Source organism: Ochotona princeps, chromosome 27, assembly GCF_030435755.1.
Source record: "Ochotona princeps isolate mOchPri1 chromosome 27, mOchPri1.hap1, whole genome shotgun sequence".
Classification (NCBI taxonomy): Eukaryota; Metazoa; Chordata; class Mammalia; order Lagomorpha; family Ochotonidae; genus Ochotona; species Ochotona princeps.
The window spans coordinates 11,914,677-11,937,255 of NC_080858.1; the positions used below are offsets into that span (position 1 = coordinate 11,914,677).

Sequence of the window (22,579 nt, forward strand, 5' to 3'; positions counted from 1 at the left end):
TGGCCCCCAGCCATTGCAGGCATTTGAATAGTTAAGTCACAACCTGTAACATGAGCATTCCGTGAGTGTTATTTTGAGACCTGGCTGCTCCACCTCTGGTCCAGTGCCCTACAAATGTGCCTGTGGAAGAAGTGGAATGTGGTCCAGGCACTCAGACTTCAATGAAGTTCTAGGTTCCTGCTTTTGGCCTAGCCAAATCCTGGCTATTGCAGCCATTTGGGGAGTAAATCAGTAATATGGGAACTCTCTCTCTAACTCTACCAAGTACATAAAATACATGTTTGAAAAATTCCACTCGACAATGAAAGCCATAACCCATAAATCCAGTTTAAGGTCGTAATTGCTAGAATCTCACTGATGGCTTCACATATTTTGTAAACTAATAAGATTTTGTAAAGTCCTAACTCTGATTTGTCATGTTGAGTTTGAGTCTGTATAAACAAGGCCTTCAGGATATGGCTACTTAATCTACGATTGGGCTTAACGTGTATGCAAAACCATTTCAGAAAGATGAGGAAAGGCATCAGGAGGAAAGTCCCCACTTTGTTTTCCTCCAGAGAAAGAAAATATGCTTATACCTCCACTACAACAGGAAGCAGCTGCTGCAAACATTTCACAGAAAATGAGAATTACAAAATACACTTACTCTGGTGCAGTTTAGAGATTCACGCATAGCTTTTTTCACAACTTGCATTTTCCGTGAACTTTGTAAAGTCCTTTGCTCTGTTGCCAAAAAGATAAGTATAGGAAGTACGTTCATTCAATCATGTGATCGGTTTGCAAGCATTCATATGTGCATCTGTCCCAGCATTGGATGACTGAACCACGAATAAACTGACTTGGCCTTCCCACAGTGTATCTGCTCACATGTTGTTAAACTCTCCTTGCTGTCACTTGCTGGGCACCTGTACACACACACACACACACACACACACCAGGGCTCACTGCAGCCCGCATGGTCCTCTCTCCACTCTCTAATGAAAACAGAGCAGGAAGGCTCTAATCCAGTGTGTCTCACCTGAGTCGAGGTGGGTTTCCAGGCTGACTGTCTGCTGAGGCCGAGCTCTCTTCATGACATTGCTCCTTCCCTGTGGAAAGAAGCCAATGTTTCAGTCACCTTCATGCTCAGCTCAGGGCCAGGATCAATGTTTTCCCCAACGTTTTAATTACTTCTTGGCCTATGCATTGAAAAACAATAACATTGAATACTGTCATTTATTTCCTGTCTCTTGCTTTCCTTAGGATGAAAAGATTCTGCCCTTTTAAAAGCATGCATTTCAGGGGCAGCCATTTCACACACTGGTGAAGAGGCTTGTTGGCACGCCAGCATCTCACAGGGGAGTGCCTGGATTTGGGTTCAGGCTGAGCTTCCTATTCAAGTCGCTGGGTCCCTGCCAACCGTGGAAAGACCTGAGTAGAGTTTCAGGCATCTGGCTTTAGCCTGGCCTGCTATTGGCTGTTGTGAGCATCTGGGAGACAGAAACTGTAGGTGGAAAGTCTTTATCCATCTCCGATTCTCTCTCAAATAAAATGAAAACAAGTAAATAAAAGCTTCAATAAAAATCCATCCAGTTCAGAACCAGAATAATAAAGCCTTACAACATTGGTAACTGAGATATCTAAACCTTCTTTTGTTTAACCTGTAATTTGGCTTTCTTTCGTTAGTATTACCAGCATGCCAGGCACCTGACATTAAGCAGAGCTTTTCCAGAAATTTTCCACATGGATCCCATATCACCACCAGCAGTGAGTATTTAATGCATTCTCCATTGTTTTAAAAGCTAAATGTATGACAAATTCTAACTATACTTTTTAATGTGGTAGTGGCTAAATCACAGGCTCCTACACTTTTTCATAGTGTGGAATCAGAGCAAAAATAATGGAAATCACAAATATGAGTATCTGAAAGCTCTGAATTCAGATTTTGCCTTGTGTGCAGGCAGAGCAGATAACTCACTCATGTCTTTGGTGATGTCCCTCCATAACCAAATTTAGTAATCAAATGTCATGCCTGAACTGCCTGTTAGACCACCATTGTTTTTAAAGTTGTTAAAAAAGAAACTGGGCTGCTCTAACAGGAGGGATATTCATTGTCCAGGAAATGTTTAAATCTAGGCAAGACTGAAACAAGAGCAGATTCCAACACTTGAAGATGCTCTAGACCAGATGAGCACTTAACGCAGTGCTTGGCAGTGCCTGTCGGAGACTTTCTTGTGAAGTCTGACTAGATGTTTGTGTTCAAGAGATCACCATAGCCACATCTGTCAATAGACAGGAGCTGCAGCTCAAGTGCCACAACTTCAGGTACTTCTCAGTCAGACTGGGTCTGCAGTCCAAGGGCTAACCTGGACTCCTGTTTGGCCTCCTGTCCACTAGGTGGCAACTTAGGCACAAGGAAGAAAGACAAATTGCTGGGAGCCACCCTAGGTTAGTTTAGGACGCTGATCTGAGCTTTCGATGGGCACTACCTGTGTATTTAAATGTGCTCCCACCAAAGCCAGTATGTTACAAATCTGGATAAAGAAGCATCCATGGTTCTTGTAAGGAATGTATATCCAAATATGAGTCATTTTTCAAAAAGCTGTGGTTCCCTGTCAAATATTTATAGGCCCCTCAAGTTGAGATATAATTCTCAAAACAAATCATGTCTACCATAAATAACTTTTCCAAATATTCTAGTTTATACCAATCTATATTAGGTTTCTGGAGTAAAATATCTTAGAAATTAATTAATCCAACCTAAATTTTGTTCATAAAAAATAGTAAAAGGATTTCTTAAAGATTTCTTTTTGGGGGGTCTGGCACAATAGCCTAGTGGCTGAAGTCCTCACCTTGCATGCACTGGGATCCCATATGGGCACTGTTTCACGTCCCAGCTGCTCTACTTCCCATCCAGCTCCCTGCTTGTAGCCTGGGAAAGCAGTAGGGGACAATGCAAAGCCTTGGGACCCTGCACCCACATGGGAGACCTGGAAGAAACTCCTGGCTCCTGGCTGTGGATCAGTTCAGCTCAGGCCACTATGACCACTTAGGGAGTGAACCAGGCAACAGAATTTATTTCTCTCTGTCTCTAGAATTTATTTCTCTCCGTATATCTCTCTACCAAATAAAAATAAATCTTATCTTTTTTTAAAAAAAATATTTAAAATAATAAAAGATTGATTTATTTTTATTGGAAAGACAGGTTTACTAAGAGACAGAGAAAAATCTTTCATTCGCTGATTCATGTCCCAGATGACCGCAGTGGCCGGAGCTAAGATGACCCAGAGCTGGGAGCCAAGAGCTTCTTCTGGGTCTCCTAGGCAGGTGCAGGGGCCCAAGGTTTGGACATTCTCTGCTGACTTCCCTGGCTATCAGCAGGGAGCTGGATCAGAAGTGGAATAGTTAAGACATGAACTGGCACCCATATGCAATGCCAGTGCTCACAGGTGGATGAGTAGCCTGTTGAGCCATTGCATTGGTCCCTGAACAGGTTTTCTTAATTGCTCAGGCTACAAATTGCAATTCCTGTGTTCACAATTTCAGTGTTTAGAGTTGGCTGCTCTGTTTATTTAGAGGCATCCATCCCATCTCATCGTAATTCACCTGTATTTCACCCGTTCTCACACTATTGAACTGATAAGTTTGGAACATCTGCTCTGAGTCAGGGCCTCAGTGCAAGACTCAGTGTTGTTATTTTTTCTCATGTTGCTTTAAGTATCCAAACTTGAAATGACTGTCCTTATATATTTATGATGTAAACAACTAGGAGAAACACAGAGCCACTTGTACTGTAACATGTTTATGTATTTGTCCTCACATGCATTCCTGGAAGGTGGGATCCCAGTTTTAAAGCCACTTCTATGGTGGAACTGTGGTGTTCAGTACATTTATCAAATGAATCACCTCAGCAACTCTTAGGCAGAGGCACAATTTGATCAAAGCCACATGATATTTGCTCATCAACCGCCAAAACAGGCTAGGAGAGGAATTTCAGGGTCAAGTGCATGTCCTGGCTTCCAGGATACCTGCTGGGAGTGCACAAGTCCCGCAGCTTTGTTCAGCAAATCTGAAGGAGGACACAGAGACCATCAGTGGTGTGACACGGAAGTTGAAATTAAAGCTCGGAAACAATCACAAATCTTGGCTCTAGCACATATAACCCTGACAAGTAATCTATGACCCTGAACAAGGCCATTTGGCCTAAGCCTCAATTTTCTTGGATAAATGGGAAGAACAAATGTATTAGCATGCTAGATCATTAAATGAGGCAAAATAATTCCAGCACTTGGCCGAGCGCAGTGCTTAATAAAGGATGGCTGCATATGTAATGAATCTCTTGAACTTGGTGGTACCAGAATCAAAATGAATCCAAGTTTAACAGCACCTGATCAGACCACAGAAGATTATCTCATAATTTCTTTATTAAATGCGCATGCGTAGTATGACATTGCTCATCCCACTTTGTGTGTTATTTTTATCTTTGGCAGACTGAGGGATTTAAATACCCCAGGCCTTCCTCAGTGCCACCTTCTCCTCTGGGGTCTCAGGCCTCCAGTCCTCAGAGCAGTGACGTGGAAGACGAGGATGAGGATGAGAGGTACAATGAAGAGGAGGAGGCTGAAAGGGACCGGTTAAACATCAAGTCGCCGCTTTCTCTGAGCCACGTTCCTCATGGGAAGAAAAAGCTGCATGGTGAATACAAGAACTGAACTCCACAGCTGCTCAGCAGAGCTGATTTAGTCAGAACATAGGAAGAATGGGTCCTCCAGAGAACAACGATGCCAGAAATTTTATTTTCTTCTAAGTGTTACAAATGAGTTTGTTCTCTGCTTAAGAAGTAGAGGAGATTCAGTGAATGGCCACTTTGCTCTTCAGAATTAAAACCAAATTATTATTCCATCCCTTGTTTTCTCAGTAAATTTGGGCATGAGCAGGGCTGTTACAGTAGTACCATGGTTAATTTAAGCAGATCTTTTTCTCTACTGGTTTTTATCTTAAAATTTTCAGCATCATGGCCCTTTGCCTAGGATTTAGTTTCTAGAACCTACCAAAGAAGTCTCTGTTCTCCCCCAGAGAATGCTGATGTTGGCTTTGAATGCGCATTACTTACATACTTTAGGTAATTAAATCTCTGCTGACCACATTTTCACATGACCAAAGTTACTAGTTTTCATTTTGCATTATAGAGAATCAAAATCCACAAGAAAATACCTATTCTCAATCAAGATCTTGAAGCATATGACTCACATTTATCACATCGCTCCTAAAATCTAGAATTCATCTTCAAATAATGACAGAATATCTAAACCGTTCCAGCTTACTGCCGTGATTTTTCTATTATTTAAATGGAAAACTCTCGTGAAAATTTGATCATTCTTCCCACAGATGATAAATTGTTAGATCCAAGTGAATAAATACTACAGCGATATTTAAAGGTTAAGCTTTCATTGATAGCGTTTATAAAAACTGTTTGACATTAAAATGTGTAAAAAAATGACAATGTATAGTCTAATAAAAGATAACACCAAAAATTAGCAAAAGGAAAAAAATCTACTTAACTGTAATGTTGTAACACATTCTGTGATGTGCTTAGAGTTATAGTTGAATGATGATTATAATTAGCTAGATTTATAGTTTAAATGTAATTAAAGGTAAATGGCAAAAAAAAAAAAAAACAAAAAAAAACGGGTGGACGTTTGACGCAGCAGTTCAGCAGCTTTGGACACGCACGGCATTTCAGAGTATTTAGGTGTGAGTCCCAGCAGTGCTCTCCCTGCTAGATTCTTGCTGTCACACCTTGGAGGCAGCAGGAGTTGCTTCAAGGGCTTGGGCTTCTGTCACCCATACGGGGATCTGGACTGTGCTTCTAGTTCCTGAATTCAGCCTGACCCAGTCCCAGAGCATTCAGGAATTAAACAAGTGGCTCAGATATCCTCTCTCTCTCTCCCCCCCACTGTGTCCCTCTTTCTCCCTCTCCCCAACCCCCTCCCTGTCTCTCTGCCTTTTAAATAAAAAATAAAAGCAAAATTCACATCCACCCTTGGATTGCTTTTGTCACAATTGAGTAGCATGTTCCGCCATCACAGTGATAATTCTGACTGGCATATCAGTTGACCCTGGTCTGTAGAGACTAAAAAAGATTCAGTCATCTGAATGGTTGGTGGTAACAGAGAAGTAAAGCAGCAACACGTCAGATTGTTCAAGACCAATAGAAGACTGTAACCCTGCTCTCCTACTGCCTCCTGAGCTATAAAGAAGCTGCAGAATGTTGGAGACAAGCAACAAATTAGGCCAAAATGCAAGAGGGTTGCAAGTTCACCTTATTTAAGACTATTCTTTGAAGGCCAATTAAAGTATCATGTATAGAACAGTTTGAAAAATTACACTGAAAAGCAAAAAACAACAAAAAAGAAAATATAAGATGGATTTATCCAAGGGATTTTCAAAAAGTTCATGGAACAGGAAAAACTATGCATGTGTTTAAAAATAGTTTTGCACTAAAATAAACTTTCATTTTTTCATGAACTTTTGAATTGTCTTCATATCATGGACATCTGTTGAAACTGCACAAGGGGCTCACAATAAAAGAGAGGCTCATTGTGAAAGGACCATGTGTCCTCAGAACGTCCTCATCCGTGTGTTCAAGCGACACTCTTATTGATAATTGGTTGGTCGACAGTTTTACAGTAAAACATACTAAATATTTTTTATCATACTGTACAATACTTCACTCTGCAACTTCAACATTTAAGTGATGTTTGTCCAAAGAATAGTTCTAGGATTAGAAATGTACACAGAGAGTACACACGGGAATTAACTGACTTGCAAACTCCTGCTATAGAGGGGCAGGTGCAGGAACTCTAGTTTCTAGCTTCTCTCAAGGTACTGTGCAGACAGCTGCTGCCACTTGACTCCCTCCCTTTTCTCCAGCGACTCTGTTGGTCTTTCGCAAAGATGGGTGAGGAAAGAATGGGCTTTTCAGTAGTTGAGACTGTGCAGCACAGTATCTTGTACAGAGTTGTTGCACAACAAATGGTCTTTTGGGAGAATAGAGATACAAAGTAACTGATGCTGTTACAGAATACATGATTCATGAACTGGAGGACAGAAACCATAAAGAATGGTGTGTAACAGCTGGCTAACAGCAAGACTCTTTTCTCAGGGATTTTAACACCTGCTATGGTCTGAACGTCTGTGTCCTCTCTCTTCCAAGTTTTAATCCTCAGTGTGTTTATAGGAGGTGGACTCTCTGGGAAGTCGTGGGACCTGGAGATCACTTCCAAAAAAGCAGCCCAGCGAGCTACCTTGTTCCTTCTAGCAGGTGCTAAGGACTCCTCTGAGAGAAAGCAAGCCCTCCTTCTACAGTGGTGCTGTCAGCACCTGATCTCAGACATCCCCGCCTCTAGAGCTGTGTGTTCTATGAGCCACCAGCCTGTGGTACTCTCACTTGGCACTTCAAGCTAAGATGGAGAGCATCCTTGCTTCCACAATCAGAGGAAGGGCAAAGAGAGCTGGCTCTCTCTATATATACATAGGAAGATGTACAAGGTTCCAAGAGGTACAGCAAGTGTTCCAGGGTAGAGGAGGACTCAGAAGAGCTGGTCAAATCTACTTAAGGAAGTCCCAGAGGCTACATAGGATGAGCCCCGTTTCTATGAAATAACAGGTATGATGAAGAGTGCCCTGTCACACTTCACATGGGGGTTGTGAGTGTCACATCCACTTCCCTTTCTCCTGATGTCCAGATAAAAGTATGTGAGTCAGGATTGGTGAGACACTTGATATATCATAACCAACTCATGAGTCGGATTCTTGTTATTTTAACGGAGACAATTAGGAGCAGTCACTTCGGAGGGAGGGTTTATTTGGTTGGTTAGTTAGTGTGAAGGTTCATGGCCCATGATTAGGGGATGCCATTCATCCAGCAGCTGGTGAAGGCTGGCTGTGGCAAAGTGTGTGCAAAGGAATGAGCAGACAGTAAGTTAGGAAGCTGAGGGAGACAGGACACACGCTCCTCTTCTTTATCATCCCTCTCACCAGCACCACCTGCCAGGGCAAGCCCGATAACCTTACCATCACCAACTAGGTCTGCATCCTCAATTAGATCAAATCCATATCCTTAATTCGTTAATCAGTGATAGAAAACTCTGAGATTTACATGCCTGTATTGCTTTGGGGGACCAAATTCTGCTTAAACCCACACAATCTGTTAAAGAAGAAATATGAGAGCTGGAGGTTGATTTAAACAAGCCAGGGCTTCTTTCCCCGCTTGTGGTGTGGGAGGAAGGGAGGAGCTTAGGGGAAAACCCAAAGGACCACAGAGGACTAGGGAGCCTGTTTCAAAGACCAGAGAGCCACCAGAGAGGAAGGGTGCAAAGGAGAGAAGGGGAGGGTAAGGGATCTGTGCTGAAAATCTTACTGCAGGCCAGAGTATTCAAGGATATACACATGTGTCGAAGGAGCAGGTTTCCTAATTTTTTAAATTTTTAAATAAAAAATACACAATGGCAGAGATAAATCTTCCAGCCACTGGTTTCCTTCCCTAAGGCTTATTACAGCCAGGGATGAGTCGGGCAAGAGCCAGGAAAACAGAGCCAGGAAAACAGCCTGCATTTCCTGCATGTGTTGCATGGGGGTTAACAACCCAAGTGACTCGTGCCTTCTGCCTTCTTCCAAAGTACAGGTTAGTGGAAAGCTTGACTGGAAGCAGAGCCAGCACTTGAACCTGGCTCTCTGATATGCGAGGTGGGTATCCAAAGTGACGTCTTACTTGCTGTGCCAAACACCCCTCCAGAAAATTTCCAATTTTAAACAAACCATACAATATGAGTTTTCTGATCTATGGTAATTCATCCATCTCCGTTTCAAAAATGGTCGAAAATGAGTCAGGCATTTGATTTACTAAGACACCTGTGTTCCATGTTGGAGTGCCAGGTTTTACATCTGCTCCCGGCTTCTGACTCCACATGCCCACTCATACAGACCCTGGGAGGCCACAGGGATGCCTCAAGTGATTGGACACCTGTCACCAAGGAAACCTGCCTGCTCTTGGGATCAGCTCCCAAGGGGACAATTTCAGACATTTGGAGATGTTCTCTGCCTGGGAAATGAATAAAATAATTTTCCAAAAAGAAAGGAAGAGAATGGCAAAAACACACTAAGAAGAGTTGGAAAGTTACAGCAAGCTGAGAGGGGTCTTTGAAATTAATCAGCCAATTTGTACTGGGAAACACACACCAAATTCAAACAGAACTTAACAAAACTTGTGGCTATGTTTAAACAGCTATTGGTCATCTAGACAGCTTTCAAAAACTCTGTCTTGGTATTTAGTTTCACAGAGACTCATTTCATAGGCCAGATGTTAAAAACGTTCTTGGAAAATAAATTACTTCAACAGCCAATATGTACAAAGTTATGTCTGATTAGCAAATACTTCATGATGAATGAGATATACGCACTGACTCATAAATCCACTTACAAATCAAGTTATAATTAATAAATAAGATCATGTCACAGGTTGTTTCAATGCTTGCTTATTGGCAAATATCAATGTCACATTAACTTCAATATAGTTTCATTATCCAATTGTGAAATAAGATATAGACAAGCCTTAGATGCTGGATTTTAATTAGCTAACACATTGAGATTTCAATTCTAGGTTACAGAGACATTCGCATAAGATATTTAGTTACTAAATAACTACATATTGATGACAATAGGAATTAACAATACTTTCTACTTAGGCTATGATCAGTAACGATACTCAGTTTAAAAAATTAAGAAGGTGGTCATCTTGCAATTCCAAATCAATAAACTATCTTGCTTGCTGTAGGGGGTGCACATGTGGGCATGTGTACTCAGATGTTATGGCACCAAACTGACTTGGAAAAGAAGTACATCAGGCATATTACCCTGCACCTAGACACTCGGGTGCCTCTGTGTAATGCCCTGATGTCTAACCAGAATTCTAGGCAATTACGGTCAGCAGGGTACTGCAGTCTGCAGGATATTTAGCCACTGCAAACTAGCCAGCTCAAAAACTGCTTTGTTTGCTTTGTGCAATAAACATGCTGGCAGAGTGTGTCTCCACCTGCTTAGTTCTCAGCCATCTTCAGGCTCATGTTTCTAAACAGAACCAAGGAGACACCAAGAGCACAAGGCGAGCTCTCCATCTCCAGCAAACCTTCTGGGACCACCTCTCCTTGAACACACCCAGTGCTCACATCTCAGAGCAGCTCCCAGGAGTCACCCCCTTCCACTTCCCATCAGAACAACTCGTCCTGAGGCACTACAGAATCTCACTCTCCTCTCCCTGCCTGCCTACCCTTTGTGGGAAACAGAAGGGCTGCTGAGTGACAACAAAATCCAAGACAGAACAGAAGGGAAAATCAACAAGAATCACCACAGGCACTGCTGTGCCAAAGCTGAAAAAACTGGAGTGTCTTCAGCCATGTGTGTACCAGGGCTCTAAAACACTCCTGGGTGACACACAGGCTGACCTAGACCGGACGGGAAGCGATGGAAGAAGGCAATGCTGCTCTGGGGGTAAAAAGTCTGCATTGCTTTGGCTTCTGAAGGAATAAACCTCACTGTGCATATTGCTAAAATTACAAATGGAGTGAAAAATACAAGGGTTTGTGGGTCATGCCTTCCACCAACACAGACCTAAAACTGAATGTAAAACAGCACATTTTCACCAGTTTAGTATATGGTCTTCCAGGAATCCGGTCTGATGAAAGTCTTCTTTTCCATCTGGAAAGAAAAAAAACTAATAAATCTCCATCTTAAAATGTATATGGATAAAATATGAAAAGACCTCAGGAAACAAACACAAAACCCTCTAAGTTAAACTCCAAAAATTAAAGAGATGTTTGATTGGTTTGGATTTCTAATTCTCCCCTCAGCTTGGGACATAGGGAGGGGGACTCACACTGCACATCCATAATGAACAAAATAATAACATGTATGTTTTGTAAAAATATGAAAGGGCCAGGTGTGCTTCTCTGATGAATATATCTCAAGTTTAAAATCGCAACCAGTATTCACTTGCATCAAAGGTACTATTTCCTGTTGAAATGCATGACTTGGTAAACATGACATGGAAATACCTTTGCAAATACTCCTTCATTAGTAAGGCAGCATTGTGAGAAGTAAGGAAGACCAAAAATCAGGGATCTTTGTTAGCTGGACAGATTGGAAAACTTTCCATCTGTAGCTGCAAGTAGCTAAGGACTCGGATAGCAGCAGGTTGCTGGGACTCTAAATTAGGCAGGAAAGCTCAAATCGCTACAATGGCTGGAAAGGAATGAGCATTCAATGACCCTACACATTGGTACCCCACTGGTTTATTATTTAATGGATAATGACAGGCTCAGAATCACCCAGATCACAGACTGTAAAGCTAAGATGTAAACCTAAGTCTGCTAGGCTGGTGCTATTCCTGAATGCGGGGTACGTTTTGGATTTTGCAGCGTTTCAGGTATTAGATTTTTAGGTTAGGGAAGCTCAACTCTAAAGCCTATGCAAATATTCCCAAATCCAAAGAGCTTGAAATTTGAAATACTTCTAGCCTCAAGCATTTTGGGTAAAGGATATTTAATGGGTACTAGCTGTAATGCCGCAGGGACAGAATGTAATTATTGAGTTGAGAATTACATTAAATCCCGATACAGAACATACTGTGTCACATAATGGTGGTTACACATAAACAGCAGAATTATGTTAGAACTAGAACTGGTGTAGACCATAGCTGCTGGAATGATCCACATGAAACAGTTGTTTGTCTCTAAAGAGTGGTTCATTTCCAGTAGTTTGATCTGGCTTAACTGGTGAGCCATTGCATGTGTGATTATTTAAATTTTTATTGGCTTCAGTTTCTTCAACATCTTAAAAGAACGGAGATGGGCTATAAATTCTTTCAGTGCTAAAAGTTGGAAGAAAAAGGTTACACTAGGGTGTGGATTCTGAAGTTCATACTGAGCTCCCTGGTCTTACCCAGGATATGTTTTCACATTCTTGGGACTCATGCTACTGAGAAATACACTGATCATTAAGGCATAAGCACCTCTGCACATTTCAGGAGAGGGAACCAGGTGCAACACAGAATCCCTGAACGTAGGGAAAGCTGTTTTATCCTGCAGCCATACCTCCCTGCGGGTTTCGTAAGGATGCCAGGAAGACGGCCACTGCCTCCGGAGGAGTCAGGAGCTGGGCCTTTGGGCTCCGTCTTTCTGGAGGGGGGAAACAATACGGTTGGTATCAGCATTCAGATATTCACACAAAGCCTACCCCATGGTATACTGCTAGACAAATTTCTAGGAACTTGTTCATCCCAAAGCACAGAGCTCCTTCGACTGACGGTGTAGAAACGGAACCTTCACCCTTCCCTTGGCAATGGCTTATGATCGGTGTTTACATACGGGGTATGGGAATTTCCTGAAAGCAAGGGTTTAAGGGAAAGGGCCCATTTAGGAGTTTCCTGTTCCTTGCTTAAAACAGGATGTCTGGACAGGCAGGATTGGATGTGGTCCTGCCCAATCTCTACTTTCTCCCCCTTTCGTTCCTTCCAACACAGTTTGAATTAAGAACCTGCATTCTTGGCCACAGTCAAGTAAGTACTGGACGCAAGTAATGTCTGTTAAATGTTCAAAAGCTATGTCTGAGTTGCCCTCAGACAAACCACTCCGATTCAACAGCAACCATGGTTTTTAACTTGTGGGAAACTGAGTGGAAAAACACACGTTGTGCTCTCATAAAATAAATAAGCTTAATTACACTGCAAACCCGAACAAACACTTGTGAAGCTCTTACTGAATTCTTAACAGTTTTTCAAAACAGCCTTTTCTTTTTAGCGTTTAAATTTTAAAAACTGCATTAAACGGGGAAAAAATCCAGTGGTACGGAAAAGCGAATCATTAAAATATTCTGTACCTGACCCCATTCTTAATGGTCCCAGTTACGGGCTCTGCTGGCTCTCGCTCCTTCAAAGGAGGTACAACATTCAAGTTCCCGGGTAGGCCGCTATGTTAATAACGACGGCAGTAATAACCATCATAACACGGAGAACATTGAGGAAAACGCCTGCCCCACAGACGCGCGACGTTTCTAGAAGCACCACGCGGCTCTCGCCGAATCTTCCCTCAGAGCCGAGGGCGCGCGGAGGCAGGAAGGGCGGTGTGCGCAGGCGCGGCTCGCCCCAGCCGCCCGTGGCGCGCGGCTGAGTGTCCCCTGCGACTCCGGCGGCCGACCCGCCCGGGCTGACTGCGTGAGGAGGATTCAAAAAGTTGTGGAAAATGGAATGAAAAGATAAACCTTTAGGGTACGTCTGGTAATCCCATTTGCAGTACCCTGAGCGGAAAGACGGGTTCTCTTCACGCCAGGGCGGAGCGTGTCCAGCTAGCTCACCACACCTGCTTCCCCGGGGTCACTCACCTGGAGGCAGCCGGTCCGAGAGGTCCTTCCTCCGGCTCTGGTCGGAGAGGAAACGACGCCCCTCTGCAAAGGGCGAGACGCGGGGCACTCAGCGCGGCCGCCTCAGGGGTGCTTTGGGGCAGCTGGGCGCCTGCACCTGCCAAGTCTGCTAATGCGCCTGCAGTGAGCAGCCCGGGGGTTCCGGGTGGGAGTCGACCCCTGCCACCGCCCGCCCTCGCCTACCCGGGTCCTTTTCTTGATGCCCTGAAAGACCTGGGTAGCCTTGGTGCTTTATGGGAGCAGGGTCGCTCGGATCTCTGTGGGTTTAAAGGGCTCATGCATATCTAGGGTTTCTTCCTGTTATGGCTAGGGGAAAAGCAAAGACTTACGTGCCCCCTTAAGGTAGAGCATGGCTTGTGGAGTCCAATTCCTCCTCTCCAGCAGTCTCTAGGGTCGAGGAGAGAAAAGAGCAGTGAGCAAAACATTGCTGCCCGCTGTCCTGCGTTAGGGAAGACGCTGAATTAGATTCTCATTGATGAACTGTGTGGTGGAGGCTAGCTAGCATACAGGGAACTGGGGGTACCTTGCAGAATGCATTTCCCGTGCCAATGAAGCAGTTAAATACACATCAAACATTTGTTGCTAGATTTTTCTGCCTTTGTCTGCAATGCCCTGGTGCACGTGGCTAGTAGAATGTTGAACTTGTTAGCTGTTGCTGGAAGACTACATTGCTGTAATAATATAGTGGTAGGGGGGAGGGAAGGGGGAACCCCTGTATCTACAGAACTTTGTCATGGAAAATAATAAAAAAAAATTTTTTAAAAACAAGTTAAAAGAGAAAGGGGGCAGAGGGAGGGTCTTGTTTGCCTCCGCTTACCTGCGGAACGCTGCTGGAGTTCCCCGGGAAAGAACACACCAGGAAAACCGCCAGGGTCATGGCCGCCAGACTTCCGAGTCTCTACACCGAACAATCAAGCAGGCAGGGTCACTGCCCTGCAGACAGGATCCTGGGCTTCATTCCTGATCCCTGCTCTATCACAGCCCACCTCTCCCTGCGTTCTGCTTCTAACCTTCAATATTCGGCCATGTTCCATCCAGGAAGGTCCATTTAAAAACATAGTTTAAAAAATCTAAGACTAGTTGCCCAACCAAATGAAACATTGGGTACCTGGATTTTTTTTTTTTTTTTTTTGTCTTAATAAAGGCAAGTGGGGTGCTTGCTTTAAGGTTTAAGATTATCAAGGTTTTTTTTTTATGATATAGCTTTAACAGTCTGAAGTGATTAAAACCTTTACATACCTGCATGTTCTGCCCCCTTGCAGGAGGCTCCTCTGACGCTGTCCGCAACTTTTTAGCTCTCCTTCACAAGTTGGAGCTTTTAACGTCCTAGTGTGCAGGTCCCCTCTGCATCAGCAGGAGACACGCGTTCCACAGGGACGTGCTGTCCGTCTTCAGAATGGCGAGGACCTGCTGACCTCTCCCGGGAAATCTCAGTTGCGGGAAGTGAGGAATGACTGTTGTGTGGGCAGCACCTGTTAGATGTGATCACATCAACGGCCGACATTTGAATGCCTTGCCATCACTGCCTTTGCGTTCTCCCGGACGAGCTGCTTCAAGGATTTTATTATCGTTACTAAACGATCAATAGTCCGATGCAGAACCAAAGCTAAATGAAGTATGGAATTTTGTCTTGGGTAACGCTCAAGCTGTCACTGATGGCTAAAGATGATTCACTTGGGTAGAAATGAAAAGGTTAAAGAATCTCCATGGAAATTGACATCTGCCAATCACCTAATTGTCCACTGTTCCATTATTTAACAAATACTTGTTGAACACCTATTACACGTCAATTCTGTTTTTGGTTCAAGTGAGTCAAGTAACTCAGAGTTACTTGTAACAAGTAACTCAAAGTCTCTGCCTTGGTCAAGATCACTTTGTAGCAAGGGGAGAAACACTGTAAAAGGACAAGCAAGTCTTTTTTTTTTTTTTTTAAGGCAGTTAGATACAGTTTTTAATTAAAAAGTGACAGTAAGCATGATGATCCGATAAGGTATATGGTAGGTTAGTTTAGGGAAGACTAAAGATAAGGTGGAGTCAGGCTCAGGTGGAAGGTAATGTTTCAGAGATTTTCTGCAGAATAAAAGTAACCAAAGGCTCACTGCAACAGAGAAGTTGGCTTTCTTGAGGAATTGCATGGAGGCCAAGTCATGGAACAGACAAGGGGGAGCTTGGAGAGGAAGAAATGCTTGGTTCCTAGGGCGCTATAGTCATGAGTTAAAGAAGGTGATGGCTTAGAGGATGATATCATCATGAGGTGGAGAGCTGTGAGTGAAGGTGGCACATGTGTTGGAAGTAGAAAATGTGGGACTTGTGGATAAACATGAGACTAAAAAAAAAAATTAAACATCTTTCTTAGTGTTTTGGCTTAAATGCTGAATACCTGATAAAGCAATTTACTAAAATTGAGAAGATTTTGTGTTCAGTTAATGGAGGAAAATGAGAGTTGCTTTACGAGAAAACTTGAGATTCACATCAAAGTTTGAGATAGTGATGGCCTTCTGGAAGACTGTCACCTCCCAAAAGCTCTACTGCGTAGTGCCATCACAGGGACACTTGGAATTTCACAACTTTTCTAAATTAGCGAAGTGCCTCAGGAATCACCTGGGAACCTTGTTGAAATGTAGACTCTGAAACAGGACAGCTGGAGCAGGGTCTGAAATCCTGCGCTTGTGGTAACTGCCCTGGTGATGCTTTCGAAGAGCTTGCCCCTTGGACATTTTGAAAAGCAAAGTTTTCTGGGATCCAAGGAGTGATGAAAACTGAACTTCAGAGACTGTAGGTCTGGGAGGATAGAGTTTGGGAAAAAGAATAGGTAAGTTTTCTTTTACTGGCTGATGTTGTCTACCTGTAAATATTTGGAGAAGAGATTGGAGTTACGTGCTTGATACTTAGACTTGAGAGCTATGTGTATACATGAAAACTGCGCATTGGCTAGTGAACAGGACTGGAATATAGAGGGTGGTTTGTTGGTCGAAGGTTATTTCTCTTTCAAAGAATATGAAAAATCCAGCCAAAGACATTAATGTGCCTTATTTCTACTGTCTTAGAAGAAAGATAACAGACCAAGGACAAAAAGATGAGCAACAAAACTGGGTGGCTTTTTAATATCACTTTAAATATTAGATTTTATGCTTTTAACTTTAAAGGACTTTAAAGCATTAACTACCTTCCTACAGGAAAAGTAGAAGAAATAATATATGCTGTGTTTTTAAATGAAGTCATAAGTGAAACCCAATTATTGAGCTGCTTAGATAAGTGAAATGCCTTTCCCCTCTCTCTGTAAACCCAAAAGAGATAAAGATTTTAGGAAGAGGGATAGGAGGATGAATCACCAAAAAAAAGTGTTTTGAATTTACAATTTGATGGAAAAGTGTCTTGTTTATGGTGTTTGAGTTAATGAATGCACAAACAGATGTTTGACGTCAAAACTGCCATTTTCAGTTTAATATGCACAAATGACGAGAATGGTTTTGACATGTTATCAATACTGTAAGTCTTATCAAGAGTAACATGCCAGAAAAGGTTTCTCCTAAAAGGCTTTCCAAAGGGCACTGGCCCTCAATACAATGTTCTTGTGAAATCACGAAACTTTTAAGATATTTCATAGTTTTAAATCAAGAGCTGGACTAATATTTTTGTTAAAAAAAACAGATTATAGGTAAAACCTTGTTCTGTTGAGAGTATAGCAGGCAGCAAATGTTCAACAAACTGATTGAGAAGCTGTTTTTTTAAAGTCAAAATGTTTATTTGAAGAGGAAGAGAGAAATGGAGAGAGATTGAAAGGTAGTTACAGAGAGAATAGAGGAGCAAAGAGGAGGATCTTCATATCCAAATGGGTGCAATGGCTGCGGATGGGTCAAGATGAAACCCACCCAGGTCTCCCTCGTGGGCAATCCTCCCCTGCTTTCTCAGGCTCATTAGCAGGAAATTGCAGCGGAAGTGAGCAGCTGGGACTCCAGCTGGCATTCATATGGGATGTTGGACTTGCAGGTGACACCTTAACATACTGTGACACAACACTGGTCAAATCCTAAGCTTCCCCCGCCCCTTTTTTAGGATACATTGAATGGAGACCATCTATTTTCATCACTGGTATGAGCTGGGCTCTTGTAGTTGACTCTGGGGTGCCCAGGCCCCATGTAAATAGTCACCTCAGTATTTAGAGAGCACCCTTTCCAAGTCAGTAATAGTTGTCTTCACATGAAGAATACAAACTTAAGGTAAAGTGGCCAATATGGCTATGATGGTACTAAAACATCCGATTCACATATCTGAAAGGCAGAGAGTTTCATTTCCTGGTTCACTCCCCAATGCCCTTAACAGCCAGGGGCAGGGCAGGCAGAAGCCTGGAACTCAATCTGGAACTCCCACATAGGTTGCAGAGACCCAAATACTTGAATCACCGCCTGCCACCTCCCAAGGCATGCATGAGCAGGATGCTGGGATTGATTGGTGGGACTCAATCCCATATTCTCTGATATAGGATGCTGGGGTTCCAAGTGGCAGATTAACCCTCTGTGCCACAATGGCTGCTTTCTTTCCCTTCCCTTCCATAATTTTTGTTTTCTTTTTTTTTAGGTTTTATTTTTATTGGAAAGTCATATATACAGAGATGAGTAGAGACAGAGAGGAAGATCTTCCATCTGATGAGTTAACTCCCCAAGTGGCCACAACAGCTGGTGCTGAGCCAATCTGAAATCAGGAGCCAGGAGTCAGAAGATTCTTTCCGGGTTTCCCATATGGGTGCAGGGTCCCAAGGCTTGGGACATGGGTTTGGGCTTTGTTGGTTTTACTTTCTGCCTGCAACACTGTGCCCTTTGCCTGGTTATCTCACAAACAGGTGGCAGAAGCAACTTTCCTTGGAGGGCTACTGGTTTTAGTTTCGGCAGAAGTTTTAGGGGCATTTAGAAGGCCTGCTATCCAAAATTAAACTCCCCATTCGTTAGCCAGTGCCTTTTACCCAGTCTTTTATTAAAGCTTTGATTTCTAATGGGCTCACCTCCTGGGATAGATAATCTAATTCTTTTGTTTACAAACTGTTCCAGACTCTCCCTTCAGAAGAATATAGACAAGGTCAGAGAAGACACTATGAAGATATTTGTTTTCTATGAAGAATTAAGGAAAGTATTATCTAGAGAATTGGGAGTAGGTGAAGAAAAGCGAAGCAGGGAAGGCCAAAGTTCACCTGTTTCACACTGATACCTGGAACAGAATATTTCCAGCACTCATTTTCCCAGATGTCTGAGAACAGTGCACAGGAATTAGTGGACAGCCACCGTAACTACAGGAGACCTGTAGCAAGGCTGCTGATGGTGGGAAAGTGCATGTCACATAGGGTTGACAGATAAAGCAGAGGTTTTGGACAAAGCGGCAAGAATCAAAATAGGAATCACCATAGCTCTTTGGAAATGTGGAGTCTCAGAGACATGCAGAATGACCGAACAGATCTGTAACATGAATCGGTTTAAAGACTTATTTACTTATTATTATAAAGGTGGATCAGATTTAAGGAGAGACAAGGATCTTCCATCTGTTAGTCCATTCCCCAAATGACTACAATGGCTGGAGCTGAGCCAATCCCAAGCTAGGAGCAGGAGCTTCTTGTGGGTCTCTTACTTGGGTGCAGGGTCTCAAGGCCTTGGGCCATCCTCTTCATGGCCACAAGCAGGGAGCCGGATGGGAAGTGGGGCAGATAGGACAAGAATGGGACACGATATGGAATCCCTGTGCAGGCAAAGGGAGGATTCAACCAATGAGCCATCATGATGGGCCCAACATGAATTGGTCTGAACACTAGTGGTTGCTAGCTGTGATCAACAGATACAGAAGTGGACAGTCAGTAGTCCTACTTCTGATTCAGAGCTTAGGGTTAAAAAGACTCAGCATAGTAGCACCTAATATTTTCATATCACTGACAAAATTTCCTTTGCAATTTTAAATAAAATACTTTTTTTTTTTTTGAATGGCAGAGAGACAGAGAAGCAATGACAGAAGAGGGAGATTTGCCTCTGCTGGTTTATTCTCCAAAGGGCCACAACATACAAGACTGGACCAGGAGGAAACCAGGAGCCAGGAACTCCATCCTGGTCTCTTAGGTAGGTAGGTGATGGGAGGAACTCATTTGGACCATCTCCAGTTACTGTTCAGACCTTCCTCTCTGTATATCGGACTTTCCAATAAAAATAAATAAACCTTAAAAAAAAAAAAAAAAGGTCTGCTGGATACTTACAATAGATTCAAGGCTTTATTTCATCTGGCAAGTGAAGACAATTACTGGATTCAACAAAGGCTTTGAGTAGAAGGCTTGACCAGGTCTTTTGTCCTTAACAAAATTCATCATCAAACTACTGCAGATGTTCAGGGGTCTTATTTAGTTTTGACTGAAGGAGACTTTGGAGAAAGAGAGGTTAAGATGTCCAGACTGTTACTGTTAAGTCATTCTACTTCCATTTGTTTGTAGTACAACTCAGGAGTTACTTGGAAATAAGGTTGGTAATGTTAACGTTACAGTCATTCATGGGCAGGTACCACAGGTTCTTCTCTTGGCTTCCTGCATTTAGCACATCTAGGAACTTTACAACTTGAGACATATGTAGACAATGTCTGTTGAATAACTAGACGTTTAGCAGATCTTAGCTTCTGATATTTTAAAATAGCATCCTGCCCAACACGAGTGTTACCTTTTTTTTCAGAAATAGCTTTTGAAATCAAGAATGGTTTTTCTAATTTGGAGACCATTCGATCACATTTAGACAATTTGGAAATGGAAAATGTGATCACTTTATAGACAAGAAAACTGAAAAATTTGAGATGGGTTAAATCAAGGTGGGTTATTTTACAAATGCTAAATTATCTTTAAGAATTTAAGAAAAATACACTTGACCACCAATTAGTAGAAAAGTACCCTTTTATTGAGAGGTAAGACAAGTGTATTTACAATATTCAATTGTTAGGATTATATCATCTGACCATGAGACTTTTTAAAGCAGCAGTATTTCAAGAGTTACAAATTATAAGGGGGAAAAACATTCCAAGTATGTTTCTGTTACAGAAAACACATTTGAATAATGACAGAAGCACTTAAGGCTGAGTAGTATTAGACCTTTTCCTCCATCTCTACAGAAATAATCAATGTACATTTTTGTTTGTTTTGTTTTTGGTCACAAACACAAAAGACTGATGTTAGAAAGGAAGAAATACCAGGATGTGTAGTGCGTTCTGTCAGATGTGTGTTTAGGATAGAGCCTTGTCACAGAGTTCTGAGTAAGAAATACAGTGCTGCCAAGCAGTCCCAAATCCACGCTTGGCACTGATAGTAGATTCGTTTAAGACGGAAAACTGTCCCAGCCTTTTGATGTTGTTAAGGACTAAAAGATGAGGAAATCCTTTGCAGTCCAAGAAAGCTTTTTGAAATGAGACTGTTGAGAAAGGGGTCTCTGTTACAGTGCCAGGAACGTTTTGTCAGAAATCCACGTCTACAGAGGAGTTAAACAATGCAGTTACACCTGACGTCAACAGACGCTCTTCTTGCTGTTGTTAACAGTGGAGCCACTGTAAGCGACCTGGGTCAGTCAGAAGTATGTGTAACAGAGTCCTACAGGGCACCTTATGGAAGGCAATCCTCAAAGTATACACACTGGACACTTTCCAAGTGAGGATATTAATTTTTGAAGAACATTAGACACAACACTAGGTCTCTTATAATTCCATGAACTATTGAGGTAGGAGTCTCCATGTATCGCCATTTTCACAGAAATACCTTAAGTCAGATGCAAGTACCAAAAGAGACAGAAATCCACAAGACTGAACCATTACACTATCTACCAACTCATTCTTCAGACGAGCAAGGGACAGAGTTCTCTGAGCATCTAGAGATTTGCTAAAAATAAGCCGTGATGTATTTTGTAGACATGTTTGTAAATGCGTAACACAAATTTTACTTTTGATTTTACACATTAAAAATATTCTAGGTGTTAAAAGTAAATAGTGCAAACATTAGTGGTAAAACAAATAGTGCTATGGCTGGTGAGATGTGTTCCTACATCTATTATAAAAGCTGGCACCTGGGAAAATTGAAGAAAACAACTCTTGCTGTCAATCAGCAACAGGCCCCTCCCACCCTGTTTTTAGTGTCATGTCTTAATTCTAGTAAAATAATTTTCGCATGTAAAAAGTATTTTCCTCCATTTCCTTAACCCAATGAATGATCATCTGAAGCATGTCACATATACTGATTTTTGTATCTTATGAAAAAGCTGGAAATAAGGGAAGATTTGAGCCCAAATAAATAGCCCTTAAAAAAAAATAGTTATAAGCTTTACTTTTTAACATGTTACATGTCTTATTGCAAACATTAACAAGTTAATTTTAATTTATGACAAACAAAATAAGAAGCCACTGTTAAAGAAAAAGGAAACAATAAACAGAAACCACACAGCGTGATGTAGAAAAATCTACTTGGTTTGAATTGCTTGGTGTCTTAAGGATAACAATATTCAATGAGACAAACTATGTAACAGACTTCTTCCAGGTCCAAAATGCTGCCCGTCAACTGTTCATATCTAATGGCTGATCCTGATAGTCGGGTGGTCAGACTCAGAAGAAATATCTGTACCTCCAGAGTGTGTGGTTGACCTGAAAAGGGTTTAGTGAGCTGTAATTTAGGAACTGACATACCTCTACACAGTCAAAAACAAAAAACAAAAACCCTCTATAGTTCAGATTTTCATTTGGCTGTAAAATATTAAGATTCAGAAAGACTACAAAACTTTTATTTTTAGCCACATGTTTAAAAAAAAAGTGATTCATACATTAAAAATTGGGTTTTCCTTGGCTCTAATACATCAAAAGGACATAATCCAATCTAACTCATGCATTGCTTTCAGAGTTACAGTGCACTGAAAAGATCTTTGCCACCGCAGTGAACATTTAGAAAAACAAATGCCTATGGGTGCTGTGGAACTTGCAAAAAAAAAAAAATATATATATATATATGTGTATATATATATATATATATATCTATCTGGAGAAAGAGAAAGAAAAGGAGGAGGACAGGAGCGGCACTGCAGTCCCCGCAGATGGCTGTGTTTCGCGCACGGCGGCCAGACACGAAGGGCAGCCTTCTGGA

General features: G+C 42.1%; 2 protein-coding genes and 1 long non-coding RNA gene across 3 annotated transcripts in view; 1 reads left to right on the forward strand and 2 right to left on the reverse strand.

Annotated features, from left to right (window-relative positions):
* The window catches only part of LOC131478120 (uncharacterized), a 29,272-nt gene extending 28,215 nt beyond the window's left edge, over positions 1-1,057 (reverse strand). The window contains exon 1 of the long non-coding RNA XR_009244311.1: positions 1,019-1,057. This is a non-coding gene — a long non-coding RNA (uncharacterized LOC131478120). The remainder of the gene's footprint in view (positions 1-1,018) is intronic.
* Positions 1-4,746, forward strand: part of GYS2 (glycogen synthase 2) — a 40,952-nt gene extending 36,206 nt beyond the window's left edge. Inside the window, exons 15-16 of the mRNA XM_058655839.1 lie at positions 1,666-1,746; positions 4,470-4,746. Of these exons, the coding sequence (XP_058511822.1) occupies positions 1,666-1,746; positions 4,470-4,691 (303 nt within the window). The 3' untranslated portion in view covers positions 4,692-4,746. The remainder of the gene's footprint in view (positions 1-1,665; positions 1,747-4,469) is intronic.
* A 5,573-nt stretch (positions 4,747-10,319) lies between these two features.
* Positions 10,320-14,697, reverse strand: SPX (spexin hormone). Its single transcript, XM_058655681.1, has 6 exons — positions 14,692-14,697; positions 14,270-14,350; positions 13,782-13,839; positions 13,414-13,476; positions 12,129-12,212; positions 10,320-10,734 (listed from the first exon to the last, which is right to left on the reverse strand). The coding sequence occupies exons 1-6, from the start codon at positions 14,695-14,697 to the stop codon at positions 10,676-10,678; spliced, it is 351 nt and encodes a 116-aa protein (XP_058511664.1). The 3' UTR covers positions 10,320-10,675.
* Positions 14,698-22,579: the final 7,882 nt, after the last annotated feature.